The 14,809-nt window shown below is 52.6% G+C and overlaps 1 protein-coding gene across 2 annotated transcripts in view; it reads left to right on the forward strand.

Moving 5' to 3' along the window:
• Positions 1–14,087, forward strand: part of LOC143169447 (acid-sensing ion channel 2) — a 524,671-nt gene extending 510,584 nt beyond the window's left edge. For both annotated transcript variants that reach the window (XM_076356823.1, XM_076356824.1), the window contains exons 4-11: positions 5,587–5,737; positions 6,161–6,217; positions 6,790–6,943; positions 7,682–7,773; positions 9,598–9,677; positions 12,794–12,862; positions 13,081–13,255; positions 13,606–14,087. In XM_076356823.1, the coding sequence (XP_076212938.1) occupies positions 5,587–5,737; positions 6,161–6,217; positions 6,790–6,943; positions 7,682–7,773; positions 9,598–9,677; positions 12,794–12,862; positions 13,081–13,182 (705 nt within the window). In that variant the 3' untranslated portion in view covers positions 13,183–13,255; positions 13,606–14,087. The remainder of the gene's footprint in view (positions 1–5,586; positions 5,738–6,160; positions 6,218–6,789; positions 6,944–7,681; positions 7,774–9,597; positions 9,678–12,793; positions 12,863–13,080; positions 13,256–13,605) is intronic.
• Positions 14,088–14,809: the final 722 nt, after the last annotated feature.

Genomic DNA, 14,809 nt, shown 5'->3' on the forward strand with positions numbered 1-14,809 from the left:
GCTGCCTTTACGCCTGCTTTTCCTTTTGCTTTTATGGGTTTTTTTCCCTCCAGCTTCAAAGAGAAGTAGCTCGTCTTTGGTGGTAGCAGAGCAGGTTGGAGTGGAGCAGCTCAGCATCCTTGGGCAGCCTCCCCCGGTCCAGCGCCGGAGCCTTCCCGCCAACCCCAAATTAGCATCATCTGGAAGAGGAAAAGCGATTCTCTCAAAAGGAGGAGATGTCTGCGTGGCTGCACGCCGCCCAGGAGGGGCTGCAGGGGAGAGGAATCAAATCCAATTAGCGTCTCTCCCGTTTACGTTGTTTATATGGCCACGGTCTGTGGGATTGCTCCATCACGCGCGCTCCTGTTTGCTGGCTAGTGAGGCAGGCTTGGCTCCCCGGTGCGCTCTTCCAGGCGATACAGCGGCCTCGTTAGCATCGTGGGCAGGAAATTCAAATGTCAAATGTCTAAAATGAGTTGCTCGGGCAGCTCTCCGGGGCTGAGCGCTTTGAATGTAAAGACTTTGCTTGAGGTTGCAGCCCCAAGAAAGCACACATTTCGGTGAGGAGGGGATTAAGGAGGGATGCTCTTATGGATGGGTTCACCATTGCATTAACCCCAGGGCTTGCAGGGCATTGGGACTCCTGTGCCAAGGCGGGAGAGGCAACGGGAGCAGGGATGGGGCTGGTCTGCGGGGGAAAGAAGCCACGGGGGCTTGAGGGAAGAACCTCGGGATCCTGCTCCATTGCACTGCAGGGCAGGAAACCTGCCATGGGCTGCGAAGCGTTTGGCCCCTTGGTTTGAGTCTTTCGCTGCAGGGTGCACTATTTGATGGGTAAAACCATACCCGGCTCTGGGGCTGGATAGTCTCCTCTTTGAAGAATAACAGGGAGCATTTCAGAGGATGTGACCCAGCGGTCCTGGCAGTTGCCTTGTACCTGCGAGCGATGCTGCTGTGGCTCCAAACACAGACGGTAACGGAGCAGCTGCCTTCAGAGATAATTGGAAATAAAAGGTCAGGACAAGAGTTGACTACGTCAGAGACGGTACGTTGGTGCCTGCACACCAAAACCACCTGGGAAAGGTGAAGGGAGCTTTCCTGGGACCAAATTACCTTTGGATGTTGAGGCAGGATCTGGGAAATGTGGCTCCCCGCTTCTCTGCAGAGCCCAGTCCCTAATGATGTGCCTTCTCCCTCCAGAGAGGTCCCGCATCCATATCTGGCTGCTGATCAGTCGAGAGTTTGCTTCTGATTACAAATTACAGAGCGCAAGGGAAGCAACGAGTCTTTCAAGCTGTAATTACCATGGAGGCTCCAGGTAATAGCCCTTGATGAGCCCCTTGGAGAGAGAAGAGTTCATTGACTTGCTCAAGGGAGGGAGGGTCCAACCTGCCAGCCCAGGGAGATTTGTCTCTAAAATCTTGCCCGTGAGGAAGAAGCACAGATTTGCTTGTCAAACTTCAAATGAACCCTTGCTGCAGCGCTGCTTCCTACCGAGCCGGCAACGGAGGGGGAAGCGCATGGATTCCCAGTGCCGGTCCCCCGGGTGTGGGAGATGCTTTGGTTACAGCCGCCGCATCTCGGGGCTCTGCTCGGAGGCATAGCCAGTAGCAAGAAATCCTGCCCTGTGTTATAGAGACATAAGAGGTAGGGTTTCATAAAAAACAAGGCAGCACCGAGGTGCGTGTGTCGCACCCCGTAGGGCTGTGCTCCGTGGCCAGGAGTTTCACTGGGGAAATTTCCTTTAAAAAGTAAAAATTGGAGCTTCCCTGGAGTCTCTTGTCAGTCCCAGACACAACATGCTTTTCTCCAAAACAGGGAAAGCCTTTATACTGCAGAGCAAAAAAACCTCCACGGGTGTTAAATGTACCAAGAGGCTTTTTCTGCTCTTAAGTATCAGCAATTCAGAGAGGGGTGGGGAGAGCAAAAGTCTTGGCATGTGGCAGGGGAGATGTGTTGCACCTATTCCTGCATTTTTAGGAAGCCAGCGAAAAGTGAATTGCACTTGCACCCTTGCACACGCACACGTGGGCGTGTACAAGTGTGTGCACGGGGCTGTGTGCCTGGCAAGGCAACAAATCCCCAAGGAACGCCATGCTTTTGGGGAGAGGCAAACCAGCTTTGCTTCGCGGTATGGGGGTAGTCGGTGCTCATGGTCCCGGCTACAAAACAGGCCATAACTCTGTTAATGAAGTTGCGTTGATTAGGGTTTAATTAATCATTCAGCCCGTGCACCTCCTGCAGACGCAGTGCCAGTTCACGAGCACTGTGGCTCAAATCCAACGCTGGCTGAGCAAAAGAGTGTGTAAGCTAAATATCTGATCGCGACTCCATCGTTTTCTGATCCCATCACCTACATTCAGAATAAAATTTAAAGGGCTTAAAAGATTTGTGTGTAGCTGTGCTTGGAAGAGAGCCGATTCCATCTGAGACCACGATTATTTATTCTCCTTTATCATACAACGTGCAACATATGGGCCCCTTTCTCCACTGCAGATGACTAAATGATGGCATCTGGTACTCTATTATATTGCAAGTGTAAAGCAAATGAGAAAAGATCCCCTTCCAAACAGCACTTTGCTATTGTCACAAAGACGCTCTTGATATTTTTTTTCCGAGGTGCTGCTTTGCTGACTTTCAAAACCATCCCATTCAGAGCCCGGCCTGTTTCTTGGAGGATGCCGAGATTGCTGGGAACTGGTTTTTTTTCCTTTAATGCCTCAGCTGGTCCCTGCAGATGGGCTCCCTCCGTCACCTGCTGCATCTTCGCACCCGTTGTGGATATTGTCTGTTCTTCAGATCGGACCGGCTGAGCACAGAGATCGGTGTGTGTTGCTCCGAGCAGCTGAGTAGCTCTCGCTGTTGCTTTTCAAAGCAGCTTGAGCAGCAGCATGGATTCAGGCAGATTTTGGGAATGCCAGAGCTCACGTCCCTCAGCAAGCAGCCGGGGCACCCATGGGCGATGCCGGCTCCGGCATGCATAGCATCCTATGTCTTTGCACCTGCACACCAGGACGCAGAGGCGCTGAGCAGACCACGCAGATCTGCCGTGGCTGAACATCCCTGCAAAGTTTTCTGTCTCGTTGGCACTTGAGACCAGGGATGATGCTCACAGGAGCAGGGGAAGGGAGTTGGTGATTCCCTGCTTCCCTGGCTGGTGGAGGATCCAGAGCCAAAAAAGAAGCGTTCACCGTTACATGGAGACTCCCTTCACCCTTGTGCAGGCAGGGTCTGAGCTTTTCTCAGGTCTGTCCTTGGGATCATGCAAGGGAAGACCTTGAACTACCATCTCATCATGGGGAGGACCTGTGGCTCGTCTAGGAGATGGGTGTGCCACAGGGCTGCCATGTCCGTGGTTCCAGCTGGTCCCATAAAACCTGCATCGGCCTGTTAGAGAGAGAAGTCACTGGGAAGCAGTACAGCGCCCGTAAATGCAGCAAGCAAGGTGCTGGAATAAACAAAGCACTTCTGGATACCTGGATGGGAACTGTTCCTGGCAAAATTGTTCCTAGAGAAGGAATAACTTTGGCTTGGCTGAGTTAAGAGCTTGCCCCACCCCAGAGGGCAGGATCACCCTCTCTGAAGCCTGGCATCTTCCCCAAACTCTCCTTTAGCTTCCAGGTTTCATGCCCCTCCAAGGCAGACTGTTCCCATACCCAGCTGTCCTCACCACAAGGCACGTTCATCCCAGCATCTCACCTTTCTCTTCCTGGCTGCAATTTAAGCCCATTATGGGTTTTTAACTACTGAGCCGTTCGTAAGTCAAAGCCACAGGGAGATTTACCAGCACCCCAGCACTGCAAGCTGGTGCACAAGGTGCACATCTTCTCGCAGGATGCATTGGAAAGCTGGAGCTCTGCTCTTGCAGGAGATCTCCCGGAGAGGACCTAGAGCAGAGCGTGGGCTCCAAACGCCTCGCGCTGTGGTAATTTTGTCATAGTTACCCCAGGTCCATGCCTGAAGGATACATGGGGTCGTTATTCATCCAGCAGCATCTGCAATGTGCCTCCACTTTGTGGATCATCTCTTTTCTCCTCCCTTTCCCACACATCTCCAGAAGAGACCGAAAACAAGCACCGTAGAGCCCTGCCACTAGGTCCTAGGCTCATAGTCCATCAACGTACGTTTACGTATTTATTTTAGGATGTGATTAATGTTACTACAGTTTTTAAAAGAATGTTTTTGTTCAGCCAACGTGCTTTGCCAGCACAAAACGTTCTGTGTTTGGAGCAAAGCACAGCAAATTGGATGCTGCTTTAAAACACAAAGAAGGAGGGGTTAGGGGAATGCTATTTTCTGCTCTCTAGCAAAGAGTAGTGCAGAGCATTTAGCAAAGATAAAGAGAAATGGGAAAGGCTGCCAAGCTGCAGACAGAAGAAGAACAAGGTAGATTTGGCCATGGGGGCCAGAGAGTGACTGTTTTTCCTCCAGCATGTTCTGGGCTCTGAATTAAGGTTGCTGAGGTGGGTTGTGGAGTCCTGCTTATCTTATCTTTGCATTTCTGTTAAATAAAGCAGTAACAGCAGAAGGGTTTGCATTGCACTAGCAGTGAGCAGAGCAACTTCTGAGCCTCGTGCGAGGTGGTGTGCAAACGGGAGAGAAGACGACAGGTTCCTCATCATCATGGGGTGCCAGGAGAGTGGATAAAGTGTATCTAGCTCCACAGGGCTCTCCCTGAGCATGGGTGCTCAGAAAAGGACATGACTGACTTGTCTGCCTTCTCCAAGGCTGCAGCAAGGTACTGCTCTGCAGCCCGGTACCGTCTCCCATGGTAGCACTGCTCTGAGTAGAGCCATCCCTCCATGGGGAGCATGAAGGTTTGGAGGCTCCTTATGACACTGGTACGCCCTTTCCTTGGCACTTTTCACCTTCTGCAGCAATCTCTAGTTGCTGAACTGTTCTTGGTCCTTTCCATGTGCTTCCCAAGCCCCTGGCCATCTCTGAGGGTTGTGATCTGCCATATTTTTTATCAACAAGAAAAGTGCCTGAAGAAGGGAACAGTGCAAATGTGGCAGCTTTGCTCACACCGGAGCGATCACAGCCGTTACCAGGATCTCACTGCCATCCCTTTCTGCTCCTCAATGTCACCAGGGCTGTCTGCATTGTCCCCACGAGTGGCAAATAGTAGCACAGCCTGCAGATTAGACTAAGCTGGAGATGGGAGCTGTTGACACACCGATGCCAACGACCCCGTGTTTGTTCTCACCAAAGTCGGAGATGATTTGCAGGCCGGAGCCTCCCCTTCAGTCCCTGCATGGGCAGGATTTTCCCGATGGTGCAAGAAAGACCACAGAGCTGGTCTTGGACAACCTCTGGTACTGCATATCTCCAGTGCGCCATCCTGCTGTGGCTCTGCTCCTGGAGCTGCTGGGCTGGAGGGACTCAGGAGAGCAGCTCTGGAGCAGAAGAGCTTGCTAAAGGCTCTCACTTGGCAAAAAATCATGCTGTGACCTTTCCTTGCAACAGCACCGCTTGGCCCCCTCCTTAAAAACATTAAAATTGTGCTCTGGAGGCTCCTCTGCGGCAAAAGGAGGGAGATGCTGTGCCCCCCCTCCTCGCTGCCTGTCCCCAGCATCCCCTGACACCCCGCTCCTCCCTCTCTTGCAGCTGACGTACCTGCCTCCGCCGTGGGGTGAATGTCGCTCGTCGGATATGGGCTTAGACTTCTTTCCCGTTTACAGTATCACGGCTTGCAGGATCGACTGTGAGACCCGGTATATTGTGGAAAACTGCAACTGCAAAATGGTTCACATGCCAGGTCAGTGTGGCGGGGCGGGGGGCAGGGACCCCCTCCCTCCACCCAGCCTGGGTCATTAAGGGTGAATAAAGGAGCTGGGAATACCTTTCCCTAAGGAAAGAAGGATGTTAATTGCTTTTGCAAAATGCCTTGAAATAGGGGCAAGACATGGCAGAGGGACGTGGGTCTCATTTCCCCTTACTTAGCCCCGGTTAACACCCCTGGGTGGTATTTCCAGCAGCCCACTCCTCGGTTTGCAAGACAAGGCCCCTGCGGCAGGCAGAGGTGGGGCAGATGCTCCAATACCTCTGCTGTCCATCCCCAACCTGGGTTCGCTTTGCTAAAGGGAGGTCCTTGTGGTCCCTGCGGAGAGCCCAGCGGTCCCCAGCTCCCTTGCAGCAGTGGTGGCTGATGCCCACTGATAGATGTGTCCTTTCCATGCAGGGGATGCTCCCTTCTGTACCCCGGAGCAGTATAAGGAATGCGCAGAGCCTGCGCTCGGTGAGTACCAAGAGAGATCCCTGGGTAACACGGGTGTCCCAGACTGGAGGGACTTCCAGCAGCCTGTGTCCTCCTGGCTGGCAGGACTGGGGTGATCTAGAGCAGTTGCAACCTGGTGATGGGTGTTGATGAGACCCAACTGGTTGGGAAAGGCTGGGTGCACCCTGGGATAAAGTTTCTGCTGGTTCTACATGGGGCATGGGGCTCCATCAGCGCAGAAACCCTCGGGATAATGGACACCCAAGGCTATGTAGGAGGGGAGCACCTCTGGGTCTGGGTTCGGGTCTGGGTTTGGGATGGAGGGACCCATTCTAGGTCTGGATTTAGGAGACTCAATCATCACATGTTCCCTGAGCAAATGCTGGTAAGAGTGTAGCCTCCAGCAAAAGGCCTCTCTCCAAGATGGTGGGGATGGCTGTGCAGTGACGTGGGAGAGAAATGGCCAGGACTGGGTTTCCTGCAGCTCTTCTGAGATATGACTCCTTGTCCCCTCTCTGGGTGGCATGACCTCAGCTCCCACATCTGCTGTGTGTCCCTGACTCCATGAGATCTAACTCTGTGACCTTCTCCAGGTTTGCTTGCTGAAAAGGACAGCAATTACTGCATCTGCAGGACACCCTGTAACCTGACCAGATACAACAAAGAGCTCTCCATGGTCAAGATCCCCAGCAAGACCTCGGCCAAGTACCTGGAGAAGAAGTTCAACAAGTCAGAAAAATATATCTCGTGAGTGTTGCAGAAAACAGATCTCCTTTGCTTTATGGGGGAAAGTGTCTGTAAAGCCCCATTGGCTGTTTAAACCAGCCTGTGCTAAGACCAGACCTTGCCAATGCCTCCATCACCAAACAGAGGTATGTCCTCCAGGGGGGGGTTAGGGTGAAACCCTTGAAGAGATGACGTGTAGGTTGCTTTTTTCTCAGTAGACATCTTTCCAGACAACTGTATGTTCCTTCCCTGGCCTTGTCTTCGTGATCATACTCCATACCCACCAAAAAACGTGCAAAACCCCCTCTTATTTTGACAGGGAAGCCCAGTCTTGCTGGCCCTGTCTGAGATATGGCTGCTCTCTACCTAAGTCTGGGCTGTGGACCTCAGGCAGCCGCTGTCTTGGACCTCTCCCAGCCCTGGCCACATTATTGCCTTGTGGAGGCAGCGAGAGTTATTCCATATTAAGCATCCTTTGGACTCTTGCTGTTACCATCAAAGTGAGATCCAGAGCTCAGATCCTGAGACATCTTGGGGAAACGTTTTCCAGCTTCTGCTAAAGCTGCCAGAGTCCTAACGGTGCCCTATGGTCTTGGTCTCCAGGAGGTCCAAGCGTCTGTGGGTTGCTGAGGACCCCAGAAAGAGACCAGTCAGGACAGAGAGGGGAATAAAGCCCCAAAGTCCCATTTTTTTTCTTGTCCCAAAGCACATGAGGCCGCTGGTGCCCGATGGGCTGATGCTGTTGTCCTCTTTCTACAGAGAGAATATTCTTGTGCTGGACATATTTTTTGAAGCACTCAACTATGAGACAATTGAGCAGAAGAAAGCCTATGAAGTGGCAGCCTTACTTGGTAAGGAGAGATCGGGGGCGTGTTTTGGAGTCTGTGTGAGCCTTTGCTGGAGTCTGTGTGTGTTTATGGGACAGACAGATGCCACGAGTGGGTGCACAGCTTATGTGCATTGCCTTGAAAATCCCAGCAAGGTCCAGCCACCTGCTTGGCCAGCACGCTTTCAACCCCATCCCTTATTTTCCTTCCAACACCAAGCCATCCCAGGAGTGTCCCAGGGGCAACAGCTAGTCCGTGTATCACCCGTGAAAGGTTAACGTGAGCTGCTCCATCTCAGCTTTCTACCAGGGCCCTGTTATTTGGAAGTCCCAGGGCCAAGCGGGTGATGAATGCTCTCTGTGGTGCCCCCCATGCTGGAAGGGTAGTGTGTGGAGGAGGACAGCTCTTAAAACCATCTACCCATCACCTCTTACATGCTCCAAATCTATCCTCCTTTCCAGGGAGGCCAGCCAGGTCCCTGAGCCTTTGGGTGGTGCCCCGCAGCTTGATGGAGAAGGTGGAGGAGTTGTTGGGTTGCTCAGCCTCAAATTGGGTCAGGCTTTATGGGTGTTGGCTACAGATTTGGGTGCTTGGGACCCATTGGGTCTTCGGGGTGGAGGTGTTCAGTCAGGAGAAGCAAGCATGCTCTGTGCCCATGCTCAGCCTTGCAGCTGAGCCATGTGCCACCCCGAATCCCCAAATCCCTCCTGGGATGCAGGGAGCGATCGGTACCTTGGGTTGAAAGCTGGAGCCGGGCCATCCCGCGGGGCCAGATGCTGCGAGCCTGCCCCGGGATGAGGGATACTGCAGGGAGCACCCCATGTCCTCTTGGGTGCCCCCACGTCACCCCGCAGTGGTAGCTCTGCAAAACGTACATGCTGTGAGCCCTTCTGCACCTGCTGTGGGTTCCCCAAGAGTGCTACAGTGAGGAAGAGGAGGCTGGTGATGAAGCCTCTTTGACATAAGCCTCCTTATTTGCATGACCTTGCATGACCCTCGTTCCCAGGGCACCGCGGGCTTTGGGCAGAGTCTCACCTTTCCCCGGTCCTCAGCCCCTTTTGAACCAGCACTTTGCCCCCAGGCACCTTTTTTCCTCTCTTTCTTCTGTCTCTGTCTCATGGACACCCACAGCAAAGGTCCCGTAGCCCCTCCACCCGTGGGTGCCTTTGCTCTGAGCAGCGACACAGTTGAAACATGGGCGTTTTGCAGCAAAATCCATGAGGTTTTTCTTCCCTGAAGCACACGGTTTGGCATAGCTCAGCATCTCACAGCAGGAGTTCTCTTCCCAGCAGATCCCTGGAAGTCTCCTCTCCCCAAGGCTCCTCGTCCACAGCCCTTCCCCGGCCCTGGGGGATCGCAGGACTCAAGCAGAGACAGCCTTGAGATGCTCCCCTAAAAAGCAGACCATCTTCCCCCTCCCTTTCCTCCCTTTGGCAGGTTTGGGTTTTTAGTCAGCTCCAGGGGACGTTACCTAATTCTTCTCCAGCATCTTTCTGCTTCCCCCACCCAGTTTGGGAATTGGGCTGTGGGATTCCTGGGATGAAACCTGCTGTCTAACTCTGACAGATGGCTTCCTCGGATGCCAGTGCCTGTGTTAACAGAAGTATCGCATCCTCATGAGGCTTCCAGCTGATGGCCTCCTTAGCAGGAGAAATGCTTTGGTGGCCGGCAGCATCCTTCCCGGGATGCTTTTCATGCCAGTAGAGCTGATGGTGTTTTTGGGAGTGATGCATTTCCCCACTCTTTGGGGACAGCAGCACCCAGGGCAGCTGCACTACGGTTGCACGGGTGCCTCTAAGAGCATTTACCCCGGGGTAAAAGCCGTCTGCATGCTGTTCTCTCTCCTAGGTGACATTGGAGGCCAGATGGGGCTATTTATCGGTGCTAGCATCCTCACTATACTAGAGCTCTTCGATTATATATACGAGGTAAGACCCTCGCCCTTTGCCTTATTCCTCTGGCGGGGTGTGAGTTTGCCAGCCTTGATGCCAGGTGGGGTGGTCACGGACCAGGACCCTCCGTGCCCAATGTGCCCACGTGGATTGTTAACTTCAATTAATGAAACTATATAATTAATACTCTACAATAGTGTTATCTAGTCGGTCACAGCTATGTAGTGCGGTGCGGAGGTCCCTGCATCAGCGGGGGCTCTCCATGGCGGGGGGCTGGCATGCAGCCATGGCATGGCATAGCCAGGTTCGCTTGGCACGCTGCCTCTGCTAACGAGGTTTGCTTCTCGCTTGGGCTAATTAAGCACCACCTTTCATGTGGCTGTGCTGCTTCCCACCCTGGATCTCGCACTGCCCAAGGTGCGGTGGCTCCGGGGTGCTGACTGGGGACCTGCTGCTGCACCCTCCTGTCCCCGTCCCCAGCTGGGCTTCTCCCAGCAGCACGCCGTTACCATCTTCTCATCAAAACAACTTTAATTAACGCCTGAGTCCCAGTCCAGCCGTCAGGCGGGAGAAGCAGTGAGACCAGACCTTGTACCGCTGCTGGGGGGTGGAAAAAAACCCCAGTCCCTGTTATCTGCTGTCTGCAGCTCTGCCAGCAGCCCTGCAGCAAGGAGCTTTCCAGGAAGCACTGAGACGAGCTCGAGCGTGGTCCCGTGGCTCCGCAGTGGCCAAGAGCAGCTGCTCTGGAGAAAAGTGCAAGCCCTCTTTAATGGGAATTACTGCAATAAGCAGTCCAGAGGGGACATTGCTTTCTGGCAGCTCTCCCTCCTTCTGCCCTCCAGCAGCAGAGTTACGACCCTTGTATATTTTTAATCTCTTTTTGCCTAAGCAAGTTCCCCCAGTGAATGCTGATGTCTCAGCCCAGCATCTCCCAGGGGATTTTGGCTTTTCTATGCCGCAGTGCCAACACAGGCCTCGGTGGTCCCATGCTGTCACAGCCTGCCTGTGGGCATTGTCCCTCCAGCGTCTTCCGCCGCTGCCCCTGCAAGCGCAGAGGCAGATTCCAGCTGCTCTCTGCACCCTCCTGCCATTTTGACTTTTCCCATCCCGTTTTTTTTCACCTAAACGGGCCGTGGTCCAAAATAACCCTCCCTGGAGCATCCCCCACCAGTCGTTGATTTTCCTTCCCAGTCTTCACTGCCACATTGCAGAAGGCTTCGTGTTGGGGGTCAGGCTCATGATTTTTGTTTATAAAAGGGGAAACTGAGGAAAGGAGAGGGGCTGCAGCTGGATGAGAGCTGCTGAGGGGCACTTGGTTTGCACTAAGATGACCCCAGGGATCGGACCACGCGAGCGTGTCCTGTTTTATAGCAGGAAAGAATGAGTTTATGGATGGCTTGGGATAGTTTCAAGGAGGATGCAAACACCTATGGAGACAGGCAGTTCCCAGCAAATTTGGCACGTCCCAGCCCAAGGTCCTTTGCCCTGCTCCCTGGGAAGGTGCCTCCTGCTAATTCAGCTCATTTATTCATTGCCTGGTGATTTTAATGCAACGGCTTTGGGCCCCCTGCACCCAAATACACAATATCTTAGACCTGCGTAGTCCGGCACTCTCATAGCCCTGTCTCAGCCCTGTATCATGATAGGACCAGGGATTTTTAATCCCATGGGATACTGCAGTCAGGGGTCGTTCGTGGCTGTTGCATTAACGTGTGCCAAGCCAAGTGGGTGCACAGGGATGTCAGGCAACCACGGTCTCTGCTCCGAGCTCACTGGGGCATCTTGAAAAACCTCTTAAAGTTATGAAAGTTGGGATGCTGGCTTTACGTTTTAAGACAGTCACTCCCCATCACAGTCCCTTCTGGGCAGCTGTTAGCACTTGGTGGCATTATTCTGCAATAAAATAAATTGAAAATTACAAGCATAAAGCTCATAATGGCTTCAGAGTGCAAACAAAACCTGCGCCTCAGTTTATATCTCAGGCTGAATGCACACAGTATTTCATTAAAATCGCTTATTCCCGGCTTTCTTGGGGTTCTTTCATAAGAAGGTAATAAGAAACCTCGCAAAGTTTGGATTTTTCTTCTCTGTTTTCCTCCTTTGTTTGACATCTGCTTACAAAACTTGGCAAATAGTTTCCTCTTGCTGGTTATTTTTTCCTTTTTTCTTCTTCTTCTTCTTGGGCAAACGTGGCTTAAAAGAGCATCCTGTCTCCTTGGAGAGACTCCCCGTGCACACCCGGGGATGCACCAGCAGGTTCACCCAGCTATGCCCTACGTGGGGCATCTTCATGGCCACCCATGACAGCTATTTAACCCACACCAGATGGGAAGAAAAGGAATAAAATGTCTTAAACGATGCCTAAGCTACATGGTTGATCTGATCTGCTCAGGGTTTCATCAAGGTGGGGGGTTCAGCGCACCTAAAACTCATTCTGTTTTCAATGAAGGCATTTGTAAACTCTTTGAGATTGCCAGCAAACAGATACAACTATTCTTTTCTGGTGGGTTAGCCAAAATCAGATGAAATATTGACCCTAGACATCGGGTTTTTTGCATCGTTCACTCAGCACAATCCTCCTCTTAGTCCTGCCCCAGGGCAGAGTTGTGCTCCTGGGCTCATCACGGTCCCGAATCCCCACCACGCACCTCTGTATGCCAGCCAGTGTCCACCTCGCTTCCTTAGGAACTGACCCAATTTTTCATGTTTTTAGCTGTCTTCTTTTTTTTTTCTTTTCCCCAGTGGAAGTTTTTCAGAAAAACACTCACTTTTCAACCTTCCTGGGATTTCCCTCGAAAATACGTTCTTCAGCAGCAGTGGCTGCCAGGGAAATAATGTGGCTGTGAAGGGAAACGGCGCTCACATAGCTGACATTTTTCAATAAAACCCAAATATATTTAAAAAATTGAGGTTTGGGGGGTTTTATTCCATGTGAAGAGATCAGTTTTGACACATGGGGTGGTTTTCTTGGAAAGATTGTCTCCTTCTCCTTATCCTTTGGAGGGTGTCCTCCAAACGCAGCGCATCCCCCCGGGGCTGTGCCCCCAGCCCCGTTGGGTGAGGCTGCCCCGTGCCTCATGGATGCCCACGCAGGCAGGGCAGATGTGCTTGCCTGTTCCTGCCCGGCTTAACCCAAGCTCCCTCTTTTGCAGCTGATCAAGGAGAAATTATTAGACCTACTCGGAAAGGAGGAAGAGGAAGGGAGCCATGATGAAAACGTGGTAAGGAGCCCCATTGGGAGAGAGGAGGAAATTTCCCTGTGGTCGGCTCTGTAGGCAGGCGAAGTCGCTCGATACGGATGCAGCGTTTGGCCCCAGCTTGAGTTATTTCCAAAGGATTGATGCTATGGCTCGGCCAAAGAAAGGAGATAGCGGTTGGGGAGGGACAGGGAGCATCCAGTGGCCCCGGGGTAACCCTGTCCCCCGCTCTCCGTCCGCAGAGCACTTGCGACCCCATGCCAAATCATTCGGAAACCATCAGCCACACTGTGAACGTGCCGCTGCAGGCCACCCTGGGAACGCTGGAGGAGATCGCCTGCTGACACCGTCCGACCGCTCCACAGTGCCAACACCTAAGGAAGGAAAACTGCACAGGAAAGCAGGGACCGAGCTCAGGTTTGCAACGGGGGAAAAAAAAAATAAAAAATAAAAAAAGGAAGAAAATCGCTATGCATTAAAAAAAAATAAATATATATATATATATTATATATATACTCTGCCAAAACCAAGCGAGAGGCGCCTTGGACTTGACTTGTGTTGTCCTTTCCTGTGGGGGGGTTGTCTTCAAGATGTGAAGGCAGCAGCTCATTTTTGAACTGTACAAAACAAAGAGACCACCACCACCAAAAACAAAACCGAAGCCCCGCCATTTCACATACTGCCAAATGTATAAAGCACTTGCATGCCAGTTCTTTTTATGGCAATATATTCCTATCTGTCTTTATAAGCTCTGTTCCTCTTTACAGTCTCTGATTTTCACTACAAGAAGGAACTCGCGGGCCCAGCCATCCCCTGAAATCACCATTACTAACGTCGTAGGCTGAATTAGAATAAAGAAAACAAAAAGTCGCAGCTCTTGGATTCTTCTTACGTTCTTGTCCTTCGTGTCAGTCTGTGATGAATCTTAAGCTAAGCCGGGTCCCCCAAGGCCGGGCCACCGCCGGGGCTCCTCAGCACTACCAGTCACCCCAAGGTGAGCATCCCTGGAGAGGGGCCGGACCGGGTGGCTCTCAGTGGATCGTCTCCCCCCCCCCCAGCTGCTGTGTCGTGCTCCTCCGTCTGCAGTGCCTGGATAGTCCGTCTGCGGCGGGTGGGCACGGGGCGGTGGGTTTCTTTATTTTTTTTTTTAATTTTTTAATTTTTTAAAATTTTCTTATATTTTCCCATTAATGGATTCTGTGCTTTCTCCTTGTTCTCATGACTGATATTAAAGCTGGTCTTGTGGAAATGGCCGGGCTGTGTCATTTCTGCCTTGCCCCCCCACCCCAAGCTGGAGCCCCCAGCGCAGCCTCGGCACAGGGTGAGGGGCAGACACCAGGACAAGCCCATCCCGGGGGCTGCGCGGGGCCGTTCCTCGCCCCTCACCCCCCCCTTTACCCTTTCCACCGCGTCCTCACACACCTCCTGATGGGGTGGGCACGATGCCATGGCCGTGCTCAGCCTCCCGTGCTCAGCTGCATCCCTGTCTGCCCGTGGTGGGGCCAGCTCTGATACTGTGCATTGTGGTCGTCTCTTGGAGTCTCATTTATTAGTGACCAGGAGCTTAAATAGAACTGGGTAAAAATGATGCTGCTTTACCCCAATAAAGAGAGAAGGCGAGTTTCCTGGAGCTCCAAACCCTGCTGGTTTTATAGCCTGGAGGAATGGGAGCAGGATGCGATCTGTGGGTGTGTTTGCACCTCTGCTAGCTCATGGCTGGGCGCTGCTGAATGCCCAGTGACCGTCACCAACGTGGTGGCCACAGCGGGGAGAGTCAGCTGGACTGTGAAAAGCTGTTTTGGGAGAGCTGATGGAGTCCCGAACCTTGGGAGGGCGTTAAACCAGCCACAGGGAGGGGAGGTCAGCCCAGATTTACCCACAGGGGATGCTGCAGACGGGAGGTGTCTGCAGCCGACTGAGGGACTGAGGACATCCCTTTGCCCTGGAGAAGGTGTGAATCCATCTTCCAAG

Source organism: Aptenodytes patagonicus, chromosome 20 (assembly GCF_965638725.1).
Source record: "Aptenodytes patagonicus chromosome 20, bAptPat1.pri.cur, whole genome shotgun sequence".
Lineage (NCBI taxonomy): Eukaryota > Metazoa > Chordata > Aves > Sphenisciformes > Spheniscidae > Aptenodytes > Aptenodytes patagonicus.